Source organism: Mytilus edulis, chromosome 3, assembly GCF_963676685.1.
Source record: "Mytilus edulis chromosome 3, xbMytEdul2.2, whole genome shotgun sequence".
Lineage (NCBI taxonomy): Eukaryota > Metazoa > Mollusca > Bivalvia > Mytilida > Mytilidae > Mytilus > Mytilus edulis.
The window spans coordinates 35,445,830-35,460,979 of record NC_092346.1 but is presented as its reverse complement, the minus strand read 5'-3'; the positions used below and the strand labels follow the sequence as shown (position 1 = coordinate 35,460,979).

At 31.2% G+C, this 15,150-nt stretch overlaps 1 protein-coding gene across 4 annotated transcripts in view; it reads left to right on the top strand.

Annotated features, from left to right (window-relative positions):
• The window catches only part of LOC139516317 (centrosomal protein of 112 kDa-like), a 42,228-nt gene that overhangs the window by 17,793 nt on the left and 9,285 nt on the right, over positions 1–15,150 (top strand). For all 4 annotated transcript variants that reach the window (XM_071306362.1, XM_071306359.1, XM_071306360.1 and 1 more), the window contains 15 exons: positions 1,494–1,566; positions 1,950–2,002; positions 2,876–2,965; positions 3,871–3,970; positions 4,615–4,733; positions 5,191–5,334; positions 5,799–5,953; positions 6,731–6,860; positions 7,199–7,291; positions 7,855–7,914; positions 8,941–9,020; positions 9,431–9,566; positions 10,965–11,072; positions 11,925–12,107; positions 13,259–13,402. In XM_071306362.1, coding sequence (XP_071162463.1) covers positions 1,494–1,566; positions 1,950–2,002; positions 2,876–2,965; positions 3,871–3,970; positions 4,615–4,733; positions 5,191–5,334; positions 5,799–5,953; positions 6,731–6,860; positions 7,199–7,291; positions 7,855–7,914; positions 8,941–9,020; positions 9,431–9,566; positions 10,965–11,072; positions 11,925–12,107; positions 13,259–13,402 — 1,668 coding nt within the window. The remainder of the gene's footprint in view (positions 1–1,493; positions 1,567–1,949; positions 2,003–2,875; positions 2,966–3,870; positions 3,971–4,614; positions 4,734–5,190; positions 5,335–5,798; positions 5,954–6,730; positions 6,861–7,198; positions 7,292–7,854; positions 7,915–8,940; positions 9,021–9,430; positions 9,567–10,964; positions 11,073–11,924; positions 12,108–13,258; positions 13,403–15,150) is intronic.

The window sequence follows — 15,150 nt, the reverse complement described above, 5'->3', positions numbered from 1 at the left end:
TGTAGATATCATAACATTTGCATGAATATATATATATATATATATCATTTTCTGCTTTCCTATATTCATATCATCATCATTCTTATTTTTCCTTTCTCATTCATATATACTAGATGTATCAGGAAAATGTCCTTGCTATTTTTATAGTTGATGTTCAGTGTGGGAATTAAATTTATTTTATTATTTAAAAGAGATATGAAGCAAATATATTAAAATTAAAGATTTTGATTTTCAGGCTTAGTATGCGTCTTTTGAGTGTTTTCCGAAAAAGCAATATCACAAAAATTTATTTAGCAATCTACCTAATCCAGTATTCCATAACTTTTTCATTTAATTAAAATAAGAAGATGTACAAAATGTAGTACTCTCCAGTCTCCACCACAGACCAAATGATGTAGAAAGTAGCAACTATAAGTTACTGTACAGTCTTCAACAATGAGCAAAATCGTACCTCATAAAAGACGCTGCAATACAAATGTAAAAACAATTAAAACAGAAAAAAATTTATGGTCTGATTTATGTAAAAAAAGAATAAACAAACAAATAACATGATATACAGCAACATACAACACCCACTAAATTTTAAGAGCCATATTTCCACCAACAATGATATTTACAGTATATCCAATTATACAAATATAGCTAGAGCTAGCTTTTAGTGTAAAGTGTACCTGCAGTTAGATAGCATAGCAGTTCTGCCTTTCACCATTTTGAGAAACTTTTACAAGTACATTTTGTACCTACTCACATGATGTACTTTTGCACACCCTGTTTTATTTTCTTACCTGATTTTTTTTTTTTGGGGGGGGGGGTTTCAAAACAAATCGATGGTCTTCCAAGGTGCCAGGGGTATCATTTTCTAAACTTTGATTCTAGCTTTAATTGACATAAAGGACAGGTCTGAAAAGCCTTCATAAAAAATAATCATGACTCTTGACCAATATAAGTTTTGTTACTGAAAAATGAAATATGTGTGATATATGTAACTGCACAGCAAATGAGCATGGTCACAAGTTGTCAAAGTATCAACATGCCATTTCAATTGCAGTGCAATTAAACTGATAAACATAACATTAGTTTGGAAAGTTCTATTTTGATGCTCAATAAAAAGAAACAACTGAAATAATCTGCTCTATATTTTACCCAAAACTTGTCAGTTATCATTAAGCTGTGCATTTTTTGGTCAAAAATTCAGATTACATTCTGGAATAGAATGAGATGGTAATAATTTAGTTGTATGTACTCAGTAGATTTGTATCAAGAAATATGAAATGTACTTAACATTAAACAAGAAGATGTGGTATGCTTTGCCAATGAGACAACTTTTCATAAGAGACCAAATGTCACAGAAATTAACAAGTATAGGTCACTGTATGGCCTAAAACAATGAGCAAGCAAAGCCCATTGTTAGAATATTTCTGAGGTAAGAAATTATATTACATTTTGTTTGTTTCATGTTAGTCCATAATACAGTAAATATTAATTTATTACAGGGGTCTGATGAAGAATTAGCTCAGCCATCACCTCCTGGTTATGAAACTGGTGGTGTCACCAACCTGTTTGGGAGTAAGTTCATTCAAACAATTTCTAACGGTAGTTTGATTTTTTGCATTTAATTTCTGTATAAAGATTAATTTCTCTAACATACCTATTTATCTACAGACCTGTGTTTGAATCACATTCGTCTGAAATGTAAATACAATGTAGTTGTTGGATGCAGTCTTCACACTAAGCCTTTAAGTCACTGATCAGACACTCAATTTTGTGCAGATCCAATAAATCTATAATTGAAATTCTTACAGGGCCAATAGTAGTTTTTAATATAAAAAAGATGTGGTATGATTGACAATGAGACAAATCTCCATTCATTGATATATTCATATTGTGTTTTTATGTTTAAACATGGATTTGAAGAAATGTGTACAACATCTTTTTATTATATCTTTCAGCTACTGGAGGAACTACTTTCTTTGATGATCATACAAAAGACTATGGAAAGGAGGTAAAACTTTTCTCTTATGGTTGGGGCCTGTTATTCAACTCCCACGTGAATAGATATTTTTCGTATCACACCGTACGGAGTGTGATATGAAAAAGTGATATCAAAATTACGTTAATTTGATTGGCTTATCTCGTAAATTTCCAATATTTTCATTGGCCTTTGATCAGGTCATTATTCACTGGAAAAGGTCATGCCGGGACTACTTTTTTTCTTGACAACTGATTGTTTACTTCCGGTTTTGCACAGATGACGCCCGTAGCAACAACTCTCGCCACGAAAATAATCATAAAAACATTTGTTTTTTACCATACGTTTTACAGCTTGTGATAATTCAATATCGTTTGAATTAAACTGAGTCATCTTATTTTTAAATATATGAAATCAGCCTTGAGCGAATAAAATAAAACCATATTAGTTCAAAAAGTATACAGATCAGTACGCGTTGCAAAGAAAAACGGCCGTAGCAACACAACTCGCAACAAATATGCCACGCACATACAACTTTTTGCCATAAGAGAAATAGGTTTAACAACTTGTGAGAATTAGATATCGCTTGATATCAACTCTCGTCATTTAATTTCAATAATAATAAACTCGCCATAGGCTCGTTTATTATTATTGAAATTAAATAACTCGAGTTAATATCAATCGATATCTAATTCTCACTCGTTATGAAACCTATAAATCTTTGAAATATTGTTTTATTTATTATTCCAAAATATTCCAAAAGTTTAAATGTTAAAATTGAAGTTTTTTCTTTATTAAGGCATTGTTAAACATAGCACATGTGTTTGTTAAGGATACTTTTAATATTATAAATTATATTCATTTGTAATATCTTTCAAATGGATTGAGTATACTTTATTTCTGTAGAATATACAAATGAAGACCAAGATGCTGGAAGCCAGATTCCATGAAGAAAAATTAAAATTACAACAAAGACATGACGTTGCAGTTCAAAAGGTTAGTCTCATATGCTCACTGCTTATTGGCCATTTCAGAATCTAATGCATCATGGGTAATATTTTCAAAAGCGTACACCAAAGCGTTTTGATTGGTTTAAAACGCTATAAACAATGAAAATTAAACCAATGACGTAACGTTATTTTTACTTAGGGGTACGAACAATGAAATTACCCATGATGCCTTAGATTCTGAAACGGCCAATTATTTATGAGTTTTAACAAATTAAGAGGCTGTCCAAGTAAATATCAGGCAAATCCTATGATATTGGTGGCACAACATAATTTTTTTCCCACTGAATTTTTAGTTCCAATTCAATGTTTATATCATACAAAGGATATATATGTCAAAGATATTTTTGAATGAACAGTGGATGGCTCAGAAAATGATTTTAAAGTTCTTTAACAATGCAACAAAATTTTGTACAAAATGAAGAGTTATCTCCCCTTTTCGATGAATTTTCAGTATTTTCTATGTTTTTTTTTTTCTCTATTTGTTGCAGTAAATAAAAAAACAAAATTCAACTTTAAGAAAAAATGAATTTGTGATATGAAATAGATGAAAAAAATTTGAAAACAAAATATGTCATGTGCCACCCACTGCCTGGTTTTTCCATGGACACCCTCTTAAATGTATCAAAATGGTAGCTTTTGACTGTTATATTTTCTCTGACTGCACATGCGTGTAAAATTTAAAAAAAATATTTCTTGTGCAGATAGTTTGTAGAAATCAGCATATAATATATTGATGTGAAGGGAGAAACTATTGAATCAATTAAACCTGTAATTAAATGGTTGTGCATAGAAGAGATAAAAATATCAGCACTTACAGTAAACATACTATTAAAATTGAACACTTTAAAGTTTTATTGAATTATTTTGTCTTTAATTTATCTTGTGTTGTAGATTCTAGACAGGAAAAATACAGAAATAGAAGAATTAAAGGCAAATTATAGAGCAAAAGCTAAAGAGTTGGAAGATACCATTACAAAATTGGAAAGGAAAAGTAAGAAATAAAACGTTTTCATGAAAAGCATTAGACAACTTGTCAAAAATTAAAGATGAACAAAGTTCAACGCTATATATCTTTTTAAAAAGGATATTAAAATATAGATGAAAACAAAGACAATCATTGAAAAGGTTCATTTCATAAGACAGGCAGTAACTTACATATTTCAAAGTCCTTGAGTACTCAACCTTCTACCATTTCTTCTAGATCATTGGTATAACATAGAATTACAGAGAAGAACATACACTGAAAATGTATTTCTTAATTCAATGATATTGGTATTGCAGACCATAATACATAGGTACAAGTAAAACACATGCAACTTTCATTCAGCAATACAATTTAGTTTTTACTGTAGACCTACATTCAGATATGTCTATCAATTGTTGAAAGTAAACCAATTATACTGTAATGAAGAATGTTGTTTGTGACTGAGTGCAAGGTGACCCAAGGTCAAAGTATTATTTCTTCTGTAATAAAATCTTGCCTTTTACTCTAACCACAGCATCTTCAATTTTGTTCCTTATAGACAAAAATAGGAAAAATATTTCATATCATATACATGTACCAATATTTGGTGAAAAATTGAAAAGTATGAAACTTGTTTAAAAAGTAAATATGCATTATCATTTCTTCAACAGTCCAATCAGTTGTCAGAGATTCTCAGAATGTCAGAGAAACAAAAGATAAACAGATTGCTGAATTACGGAAAATGGTGGAAGATACCACAGAAAAACGCAAAAGTGATTTTGAGAGAAAGGTATTAGTTATTCATTATATTTTAAACCTCTTGTTTGTTTGTAATATTTTCTATTCATTTACACGGAGAAATTCTATGTTTGGGAATCTTCCCTAAATGCTTTTGAAGTCTTTTTTAATCTACGTAATTAAGCAGCTTTAATGTATAATACTTAAAATAGGGGTCAAGGGGGTGGGGGGGGGGGGTGGAAGTTATTGACCTTAACTTAAATTGACAGTCTCTAAAGATCTGAAAATAATTAACAAAAAATGATAAGAAAAAAAATTATATCCATTTTGACATGTTTTGACAGTAGCGGTATTACCAAAAACAAAATAAGAACATATCATTGTATTTGAAATTAAAATTTTGCTCTACGGTTGTTCTAAATGAAATTATAAAGTTATATTTCTGAATGACTAGGATGTTTTACATTTTGCAGGAAATTTTGATGTTTCAAATTTCATTTTACTTTCAGTTAACAGATCTGCAAACTGAATTTGAACAAGAAAAGTTTGATATGCAGAAACAACATACAAAGAATATCCAAGAGATCTTAGATGACACCAATGCAAGGTTACAAAAAATGGAGAAAGAATACAGTCAACAAACTCATTCAACAGTAAGAATAGAATATTTAACATGTTACAACCAAAATTAATTGAAAATCTATTTTGTTCTGGACACTGGTCAGTTTGAAAGATGTGTATCCAGTTCCTTCTATAAGTGATTAATTTTGAAATCAGTATCGTTCAGATAGAACTATTTGCCTCAAGTTACTTAGATTTTCTTGATTTCAAGTTTCTTCTGAGCAAGTTTGATTAGAACACCTAATGTTATTGCACCTTGAAATAAAGCAAATTTAGTAAAATGGCAAATTTAGTAAAATGGCAAATTTTACACAGAATCATAATTGATTATTTCAAACTTACTTCAGGACTTATATAGAACATCCTTGCAAAATAAAGTATATATAGTGGAGGAATACTTTGCTATACTACCTTGCTGATAAACTGTGATGTAACAATTGCTTGCCAATGTTTATGCTGTATGTTTAACTTTTGTCTTAATTTCTTAAATTTTCAGACATCAATAATTAAAGAACTAGAAAGTAGGCTCCACCAACTACTATCTGATTCAGAACAAACTGCTAAAGCCAAGGCAAATCTAGAGAGAGAAAAGATTGATGTGGAGAGTAAACTAGACAGACTGTCAAGTGATTACAGTGAACTGAGAGATAGGTAATGTAGTTCATAGATATTTATAAATAATCGTTGGTTATCTCAATGAGATTGATTTTCTGACATGAGGCAGTACGTAGAAAGTGAGAAAAGTGATGACTAATGATTTTGACAACTGGCATGTGCATCCTTAGTTTCTAGCAATAATTTTTCATATCACTCGACTCCACTGAGAAAGAAAATTATCAGTCAGCAAGATCAAAAGAAAATTTCGTAAAATTGCGATAATCCAGCCTACTACAAAAAAGTTTAGAAGCACAACATTCGACTGAAAATATAGTTTTGATTGTTCTTTCAATGCTTTTTTTTCTTGTATTAATTTTCAACCATTTGTGTAATCAAAAGTTCTATAGTTATGTTTTTGTATGTATGCTAATTTCAGACAGCTACACTGTTTGCAAACTTTAAAGAAAGGGTTTTAAATTCAATTGACATTATGGTGGCACACTTGATTACATATAAACAGAGGAAAACATTTCCGTTGCCAAAAAAATAATAAAAAAATAGAGGGACATTTTTTTTAAGAATAGAATGTTATGGAATTATAAGTTATTTTATTGACATTTCCGAGGAAAATAGCAATTAACATAATTAACTTTTTTTACACAGACATTTTCTCATCCTCAACTCATCTCATGAGTGTCTGCTTCAGTAAAACGAGGTTAGGATAACGACAGTTAAACCAAATTGTTTCACATTTAAGAAACATACATGTACATAAATAAGTGTATTATACTGAAAAAGAAAAAGAATAAATTTAAATCGGTTTTTTTTCAGTCATAAGAATTTGGATAGAGAACACCAAAGGATGATCGAAGCTCACAACCAGGAAATGAGAACAATCAAGAATAAAACTGATGCTAGTCTGGAATTTATGAAGCAAGAACATAATCTATCTTCTGCTAAGGTTGGTATAAATAATGCTGTGGATTCATTATCATTTATCTTCTGGCATATTGTTACCATGGAAACTAGCATGTACAAAAATCCAGCATTGTGTGTTGGTCTTGTGCAATAAATTCATCATATATACCAGGATTAAAATTCTGTTTGCCAGATGCATGTTTCGTTTTCCAAAAAACTCAGCAGTGACTTTTGAATAAAAAATGTTGAAAAGCCCAAATAAAGTAATAGTTAGAGAGCATTGAGGACCCATAATTCAGATTTTTTCTGCCAATAACAGCATAGGTAATCAGCCATTTATAATCATCATTCAATCTCAAACATTGATTTGTTTTTTTACAGGCAACAGATACTATATCAGATTTAGAACAGTCAGTTGACCAACTCAAGCGGTCACTAAAAGATGCTGAAGAACAAAGACAAAGACAAATAAGGGTATGTATCGAGATTATTTAGCTACTGAAAGTTTCAATGTAGAGGATTTCATGACTGAGAGTAAAAATGCTTTCTTAAAATGTTTATTTTTTTAATTATTATTTGAAAAGCAAGGATTTATATGTCTTAGGGTATCAAGACTTGTTTGAACAGTGCATCAATTGAAAATCCAAATGTTATTGAAAAAATGTACGATTTTGTGATATATATATGTTGATTTTATGATAATTCTAAGGGGTTCTTAATTCTTAGAAAGTGACCAATGGTCGTCAAATGACTTTTGTGAAATTTTGGTCTCTGATGTTAAAATATTTTGATTTTAAATTTATTTGTGTGTTCGTTGAATGTTGAATGTTAAGGAAATAACTGGTTTCAATAAATGTATTTTAGAGCTTTTAACATAAAAAAAATATTTTCATTCCTGTATATTTATAGTTTTCTTAGAATTTCTTAAAAAAATTATCTTTTGCCATTTTAGATGGTACAGTTTATTCAGTATGAGGTTATGCTATTATGATACTAAGATAATATTATTGTATTTTCAAATGTTTTTTTTCTATCAGGAAATGGAACAAGTACAGCAACAAGGAAAGATACATCTTGAAAACTTACATGATAAACAGGTATGAATTTGTAGTCTTCATGATATCTCATTAGTCCATGGATTAGGATTATTTCATTGAAAGGAATGTTGTAGGGTAGGAAGATATTTTCAAAACCCCTCCTTGCCACTGGCTTTTTTTTTGGGGTTATTTTTCAAGGTGGGTCAAATAGGATGTAGAGACTGTCATCTGCTACTGTAAATTCAGAAATTATTGCGTGCATTTATTATTGCGATTTTGTCATTTTACACTTGAATGCGATTTTAATTTTTACGATTTTGAGAAAAGTCATGCTTAGTCAGTTCAAATATTACAAAATGCGAGTTTTAATTATTGCGTTTACAACTCAGTCGCATTATTCGCAATAATAAAAACCTCGCAATAATTTCTGAATTTACAGTACAATTATATATTGTCACTCCATGCAAGCCACATTGTGTTTTGTCTTATACATCATGATATTACTGTTAACAGTTTACAGTCATTGCTTACAACTTGTCTCCCTTTATTAAACAGTTCACAGTCAAAGCTTACAACTTGTCTCCCTTTATTAAACAGTTCACAGTCAAAGCTTACAACTTGTCTCCCTTTATTAAACAGTTCACAGTCAAAGCTTTCAACTGGTCTCCCTTTATTAAACAGTTCACAGTCAAAGCTTACAACTTGTCTCCCTTTATTAAACAGTTCACAGTCAAAGCTTACAACTTGTCTCCCTTTATTAAACAGTTCACAGTCAAAGCTTACAACTGGTCTCCCTTTGTTAAACAGTACACAGTCAAAGCTTACAACTTGTCTCCCTTTATTACCCAGTTCACAGTCAAGCTAACAACTTGTCTCCCTTTATTACACTGTTCACAGTCAAAGTTTACAACTTGTCTCCCTTTATTACACAGTTTACAGTCAAAGCTTACAAAGTGTCACCCTTTATTACACAGTTCACAGTCAAAGCTTACATCTTGTCTCCCTTCATTAAATAGTCCACAGTGAAATCTCACATTCCCCCCTCTTTATTACAGGCTAAAACTAACTTGTCTCCCTTTATTACAGGTTAGGACAATGAAACTAGAAATGGAACACAGTGAACAGAGTCATCAGAAACAGGTTCACAAGTTAGAACAATCAATCAGGTAAGCAAACATTGTTATGTAACTTTTATGTTAATTTATGTGGTTGTTTTATATTTATCATAGTTGCCATGCTGCTATCTCCAACCATTATAAAAAGACATTCAAACAGAAAGCGGAGTTTTACAAAATCTTTTCTCTTTCAAAAACTTATGTCTTGATTGATATTGATTTTAACAGGAACTTCTTGAAATAATGGATATTGGGCAAATCTGATACTTTCCAAGCTATTACTTACATTTTTGTGTTGGCTTTATTTTTAGTGTCAAAGAAATGGTATAGATAATATAGTCATATAATTTTGCCAATGAATTTATAAAGACCAATAAGCCATATACATTGCAAAACTGTGGTATAATTGTAGGGCTTAAAATTTTTATTTGAGTGGCTTATATATTTGTAATTTTTCGTAGGGAAAAAGAAGATGAAATAAAGTCCCTTCAAGAACAAAATAAACAGCAGACGGCTCAATCTGAAAAATCTCTGACTGATTTCAAAGGTCAAGTAGAAAAAAATCAGACGAGAATGTATGATGAAATGAAACAGCAGGTAAGTTTTACCAATTGACAAATTTAACTTTTATCTATAAACAAAGCTTCATTAATGTACTACCCAACACCTTGACTAATATTTATGTGGCTCATTTAGTTTTCATAAAATTTTGACGTTTACTTTGACCCTTTGACAAAAATATAAAAATTTAACCACCACTTTATCAGAAGAAAAAAAATATTGGTTATATGGCAGTTTGAGAAACACTAATTTTGATCACTGGCTTTATATTTCCTTACTCATACATTGTGATTAAAACATTTAGCTGAATTTTATAGAGTTATCTCCCAGTAGTGTTAGGTACCACCTTAAATTATTTTTGATGGAAAGTATACATTTATCAAAAAGCTACACTCAGGTCTGGATATTGCTGAAGATTATCTTTACAGATTTATAAACTTTCAATAGTTTGAAATTAGAGTTTGCCGTTCTGTTATGATGTCATTCATTTTTATGCTGACATCATCAGACTGTGTTGAAATCATCTATGTTTGTGCTGACATCATTTGTTTTTGTGCTGACATCTTTTTTGTTTGTTCTAACATCATCTTTGTTTGTTACATCATCTTTGTTCTGACATCATCTTTTTTGTGCTGATATCATCTATGTTTGTGCTGACATCATTTGTTATTAAAAAAATCATGTTTGCATATTAAGCTGGTACCTAACACTACAGGGAGACAACTCTGTAAAATCAGCAGAATGTTTTAATGACGTTGTGTTGTTAAGTGAATATTAAGCTTCTCAATGATCAAAATAAGTTTTTGTCAAACTACTATATAACCAGTGTAATTTTTCTGATTAAACAGTTGGTTCAATTTTTTTGAAATTTTTATATATTTGTCAAAGGATCAAAGTAAATACTTTGTAAAAATTTTAAGAAAATTAAACGAGCCAAATTAATTTTAGTTAAGGTGTTGGGTACCACCTTAATACAGAATATAAATTGTTTTATCAAATAAAAAATTATTTCAAATACAATATTTTGGTACTGCTTATCATTCAAATCCCCCCCCCCCTCCCCCAATTATTATATGGTGAGGAACGCCCATTTAGATTTTTTTTCTTTTTATCTTGATGATTAAAAAAACATTATTTATAATACAGTTTACAGTCAAAGTTTGCCTGAAACTGTTCTAATATATTATCTAAGAGTTCAAATAATAGGACTGAAATAATGATATTGCTCTGAAGCTATTAAAAAACCTTCATTTCTTGCTACTGATTTTCTGAAGGATAGGGAAACATGATGTTCTTACTAATTTCATCGTTATCACAACTCCAGATATTTTCAGGCAAAAGATTGACCCTGGAATTTCATATTACATTTTGAATAAAGAAATAAGTATTAAAGAAATAAGAAATTTATTTACCTTTTAATATACTTTTAATTAGATGGAAAGGGTAGAAGCAGATTTGAACAAATCAAAACAAGTAAGAGAAAAACAAGCGAGAGAATTCCAGAAGCAGTTGGATGAGGAACGAGACCAGCATGAAAGACGGGTAAGCCTTCTAAGTGTAATACTGTGAATTCATTTATTTTCATGGGTATCAATTTTTGTGAATTAATGAAAACTTGCATATTTGTGGCTTTTTGTTTTCATGGTTCTGACAAAGTCTGCATACTGTTCTGTGGAAAATTTGTATTTCGTTGAACATTTGTATTCGTGGTTCCCCTGTACCCACGAAATCCACAAGAATTGGTATCCAACGAATATTAATGAATCCACATTATGGTAATACATGTATTATACTTGCAATAGCTATAAAAAAAAACTTTGGTCTTTTAAATATAATTTTAAAGAGTTAGATGTAGCAGAGTTACAGAGCAAATGAATGCTAAATATTTTTGATGAACTGAGCTTAAAACTAGATTGTAAGGTTGAGCTTGTCAACTGAATAAATGCATTTTCAGAATGAAAGGTTGCATCCATCAGAGAAATGCATTTTACAGCATAGCAAAAATAATCTTAGACATTTAATTATAAAAATAAGGAGTTGTGGTATGATTGCCAGACATTTGATTATAAAAATAAGGAGTTGTGGTATGGTTGCCAGACATTTAATTATAAAAATAAGGAGTTGTGGTATGATTGCCAGACATTTGATTATAAAAATAAGGAGTTGTGGTATGGTTGCCAGACATTTAATTATAAAAATAAGGAGTTGTTGTATGATTGCCAATGAGACATTTACCAAAGTTTAAACAATCACAGACAACCTAACAGCCTACAACAATGTGAAAAAGTTGGCTATGATCCTTACAAAAATATGTAAATCCACCCTATTTTCTCATGACCGCATACTTACATATTGGAATGATTATTCTAAAACAGTATTTTATTTTTCCCACAGGAAGTAGAACTAAAGATGTCATTAGAACAGGAGAAAGCACAGTACATGAAGGAGTTCCATCAACAGAAGGAAATGGTCCTCACTGAACATGACAGGGAAATAGACACGATGAAAGAACAGAATAGGAATGAAGTATATGACATAGAATGTAGATTTAAAGAGAAACAAGATAAAGATTCAAAGGTACCAAATATTTTATAATTATAGTAATGATACTTTATATCTATAGTGAAACCTGCTATCAATGTCACTTTCTTCTTGTCCCACTGTAGTAATACTTAGGCAGTTCAAAGGTCATCTCTCCAATAAGATGAGTTTTCTGATCCCATTTATGACCTCTTTATACAGGTTTGACTGTATACTGTGGATTCATTTCTTTTCGTGGATACCAATTTTCGTGGATTGAGGAAAACTTATATGTTCGTGGATATTTAATTTCGTGGTTTTGGAGAAATCTGCATACAAGCCTATAGAAAATTTGGTATTCGTTGAACATTTAATTTCGTGGTTCGTCTGTTCCCACAAAATCCACGAAAATTGGTATCCAACGAATAATAATGAATCCACAGTAATACAGATGAACCACGTTGTTGTGTTGAAAACTAAGATGAGTCAAAGTTATTGCTCGGTTCGTGTAACATTCCTGTTTGATTGATGCATTTGAAGAGTGGAACATGGTCATTCAGATTCTTAGTTAAGTTGAGCAATTCTTACAGCCTCATATCTCATGCATTCAAAATTTATGACGACACACTCGATCTAGTCTCAGTAAAACCTTGGATAGTCAAATACTTTCTTCCAGTCCCTTAGACTTAGACTGAAAGAGGTTCAAATCTATTTCTTAATCTATTAGTTATATAATTGATTGATAAGTGCTTTGTGTCACATGAACAAGAATGTGTTAATTGTAGTAAATTCTATTGTATTTGTAGTGTCAAACATAAAAATAGTTAAATCCTATGGTTTTTGTAGGTTTGTATGCATGTTGTTTTTATGCCCCACCTACGATAGTAGAGGGGCATTATGTTTTCTGGTCTGTGCGTCCGTTCATCCGTCTGTCCGTTCGCCCGTCTGTTCGTTCGTCCGTCTGTCCCGCTTCAGGTTAAAGTTTTTGGTCAAGGTAGTTTTTGATGAAGTTGAAGTCCAATCAACTTCAAACTTAGTACACATGTTCCCTATGATATGATCTTTTTAATTTTAATGCCAAATTAGAGGGTTTTCCCCAATTTCACGGTCCACTGAACATAGAAAATGATAGTGCGAGTGGGGCATTCGTGTACTGGGGACACATTCTTGTTTAAAACATACTTTTTACACACAATTTATTTTAACAGAAAATTCATATGATGGAAAAACAGATACAGGAATTAAGAGAAGAAGTTGTACAGGCTAATCAACTACGCAAACAACAGCTTGTAGAACTGGGATTGTTACGAGAGGAAGAAAAACAAAAAATGCAAAGAGACCATGAGGCAGAGGTTTGTTTTATATGATTGTACTGTTATTAAAATGTGACTAATTAAAGATGTTTTCCATAAGTCAAATGTAAATGATTGTTTAAAATGATGAAAAAAGATATTTCAGTGGGCATTTATCTATGGTGTTAGTATTCAGTGGCGGATCCAGGGGGGGGGGGGGTTCCGGGGGTTGGAACCCCACCTTTTTTTTGGCCGATCAATGCATATGAATGGGAGCATATAGTTGGAACCCCCCTTTACTCTGGGTTGGGAACCCCCCTTTTTAAAATGGCTGGATCCGCTCCTGGTATTTATAGATAACTTCCATTTTTGTGCAAGGAATTCATACTAAGAATTGGAAATTATTTTTGAATACTTACAACATAGATTTATGCACACTGACATATCTATAGTTAAGTTGAAAAATGTGAGTGGCAAACATCTTAGATTCTGCAGAATATCATGGAAAATTATTACAAGTTTTTTTTTAATGATTTGAGGTATGGCAAAGTTTATAACTATAAAATAAGAACACTCACAGACATGACTTCTATCAGTAAGAAATATAAACATTTGTTCAGTCAACTTTATACGACCGCAAAATTAAAATTTTTTTGGTCGTATATTGATATCACGTTGGCTTCGTCGTCGTCGTCCGAATACTTTTAGTTTTTGCACTCTAACTTTAGTAAAAGTGAATAGAAATCTATGAAATTTTAACACAAGGTTTATGACCACAAAAGGAAGGTTGGGATTGATTTTGGGAGTTTTGGTCCCAACATTTTAAGAATTGGGGGCCAAAAAGGGTCCAAATAAGCATTTTCTTGGTTTTCCCACTATAACTTTAGTTTAAGTAAATAGAAATCTATGAAATTTTGACACAAGGTTTATGACTGCAAAAGGAAGGTTGGGATTGATTTTGGGAGTTTTGGTTCCAACAGTTTAGGAAAAAGGGGCCAAAAAAGGGCCCAAATAAGCATTATTCTTGGTTTTCGCACAATAACTGTAGTATAAGTAAATAGAAATCAATGAAATTTTGACACAAGGTTTATGACCACAAAAGGAAGGTTGGGATTGATTTGGGGAGTTGAGGTCCCAACAGTTTAGGAATTAGGGGCCAAAAAGGGGCCCAAACAAGCATTATTTTTGGTTTTTGCACCATAACTTTAGTATAAGTAAATAGAAATCTATGAAATTTAAACACAAGGTTTATGACCATAAAAGGAAGGTTTGGTTTGTTTTGGGAGTTTTTGTCCCAACAGTTTAGGAATAAGGGCCCAAAGGGTCCAAAATTGAACTTTGTTTGATTTCATCAAAAATTGAATAATTAGGGTTCTTTGATATGCTGAATCTAACTGTGTATGTAGATTCTTAATTTTTGGTCCCGTTTTCAAATTGGTCTACATTAAGGTCCAAAGGGTCCAAAATCAAACTAAGTTTGATTTTAACAAAAATTGAATCCTTCGGGTTCTTTGATATGCTGAATCTAAAAATGTACTTAGATTTTTGATTATTGGCCCAGTTATCAAGTTGGTCCAAATCAGGGTCCAAAATTTAACTTTTTTGTTTGATTTCATCAAAAATTGAATAATTGGGGTTCTTTGATATGTCGAATCTAACTGTGTATGTAGATTCTTAATTTTTGGTCCCGTTTTCAAATTGGTCTACATTAAAGTCCAAAGGGTCCAAAATTAAACTAAGTTTGATTTTAACAAAAATTGAATTCTTGGGTTTTTTGATATGCTGAATCTAAACATGTACTTAGATTT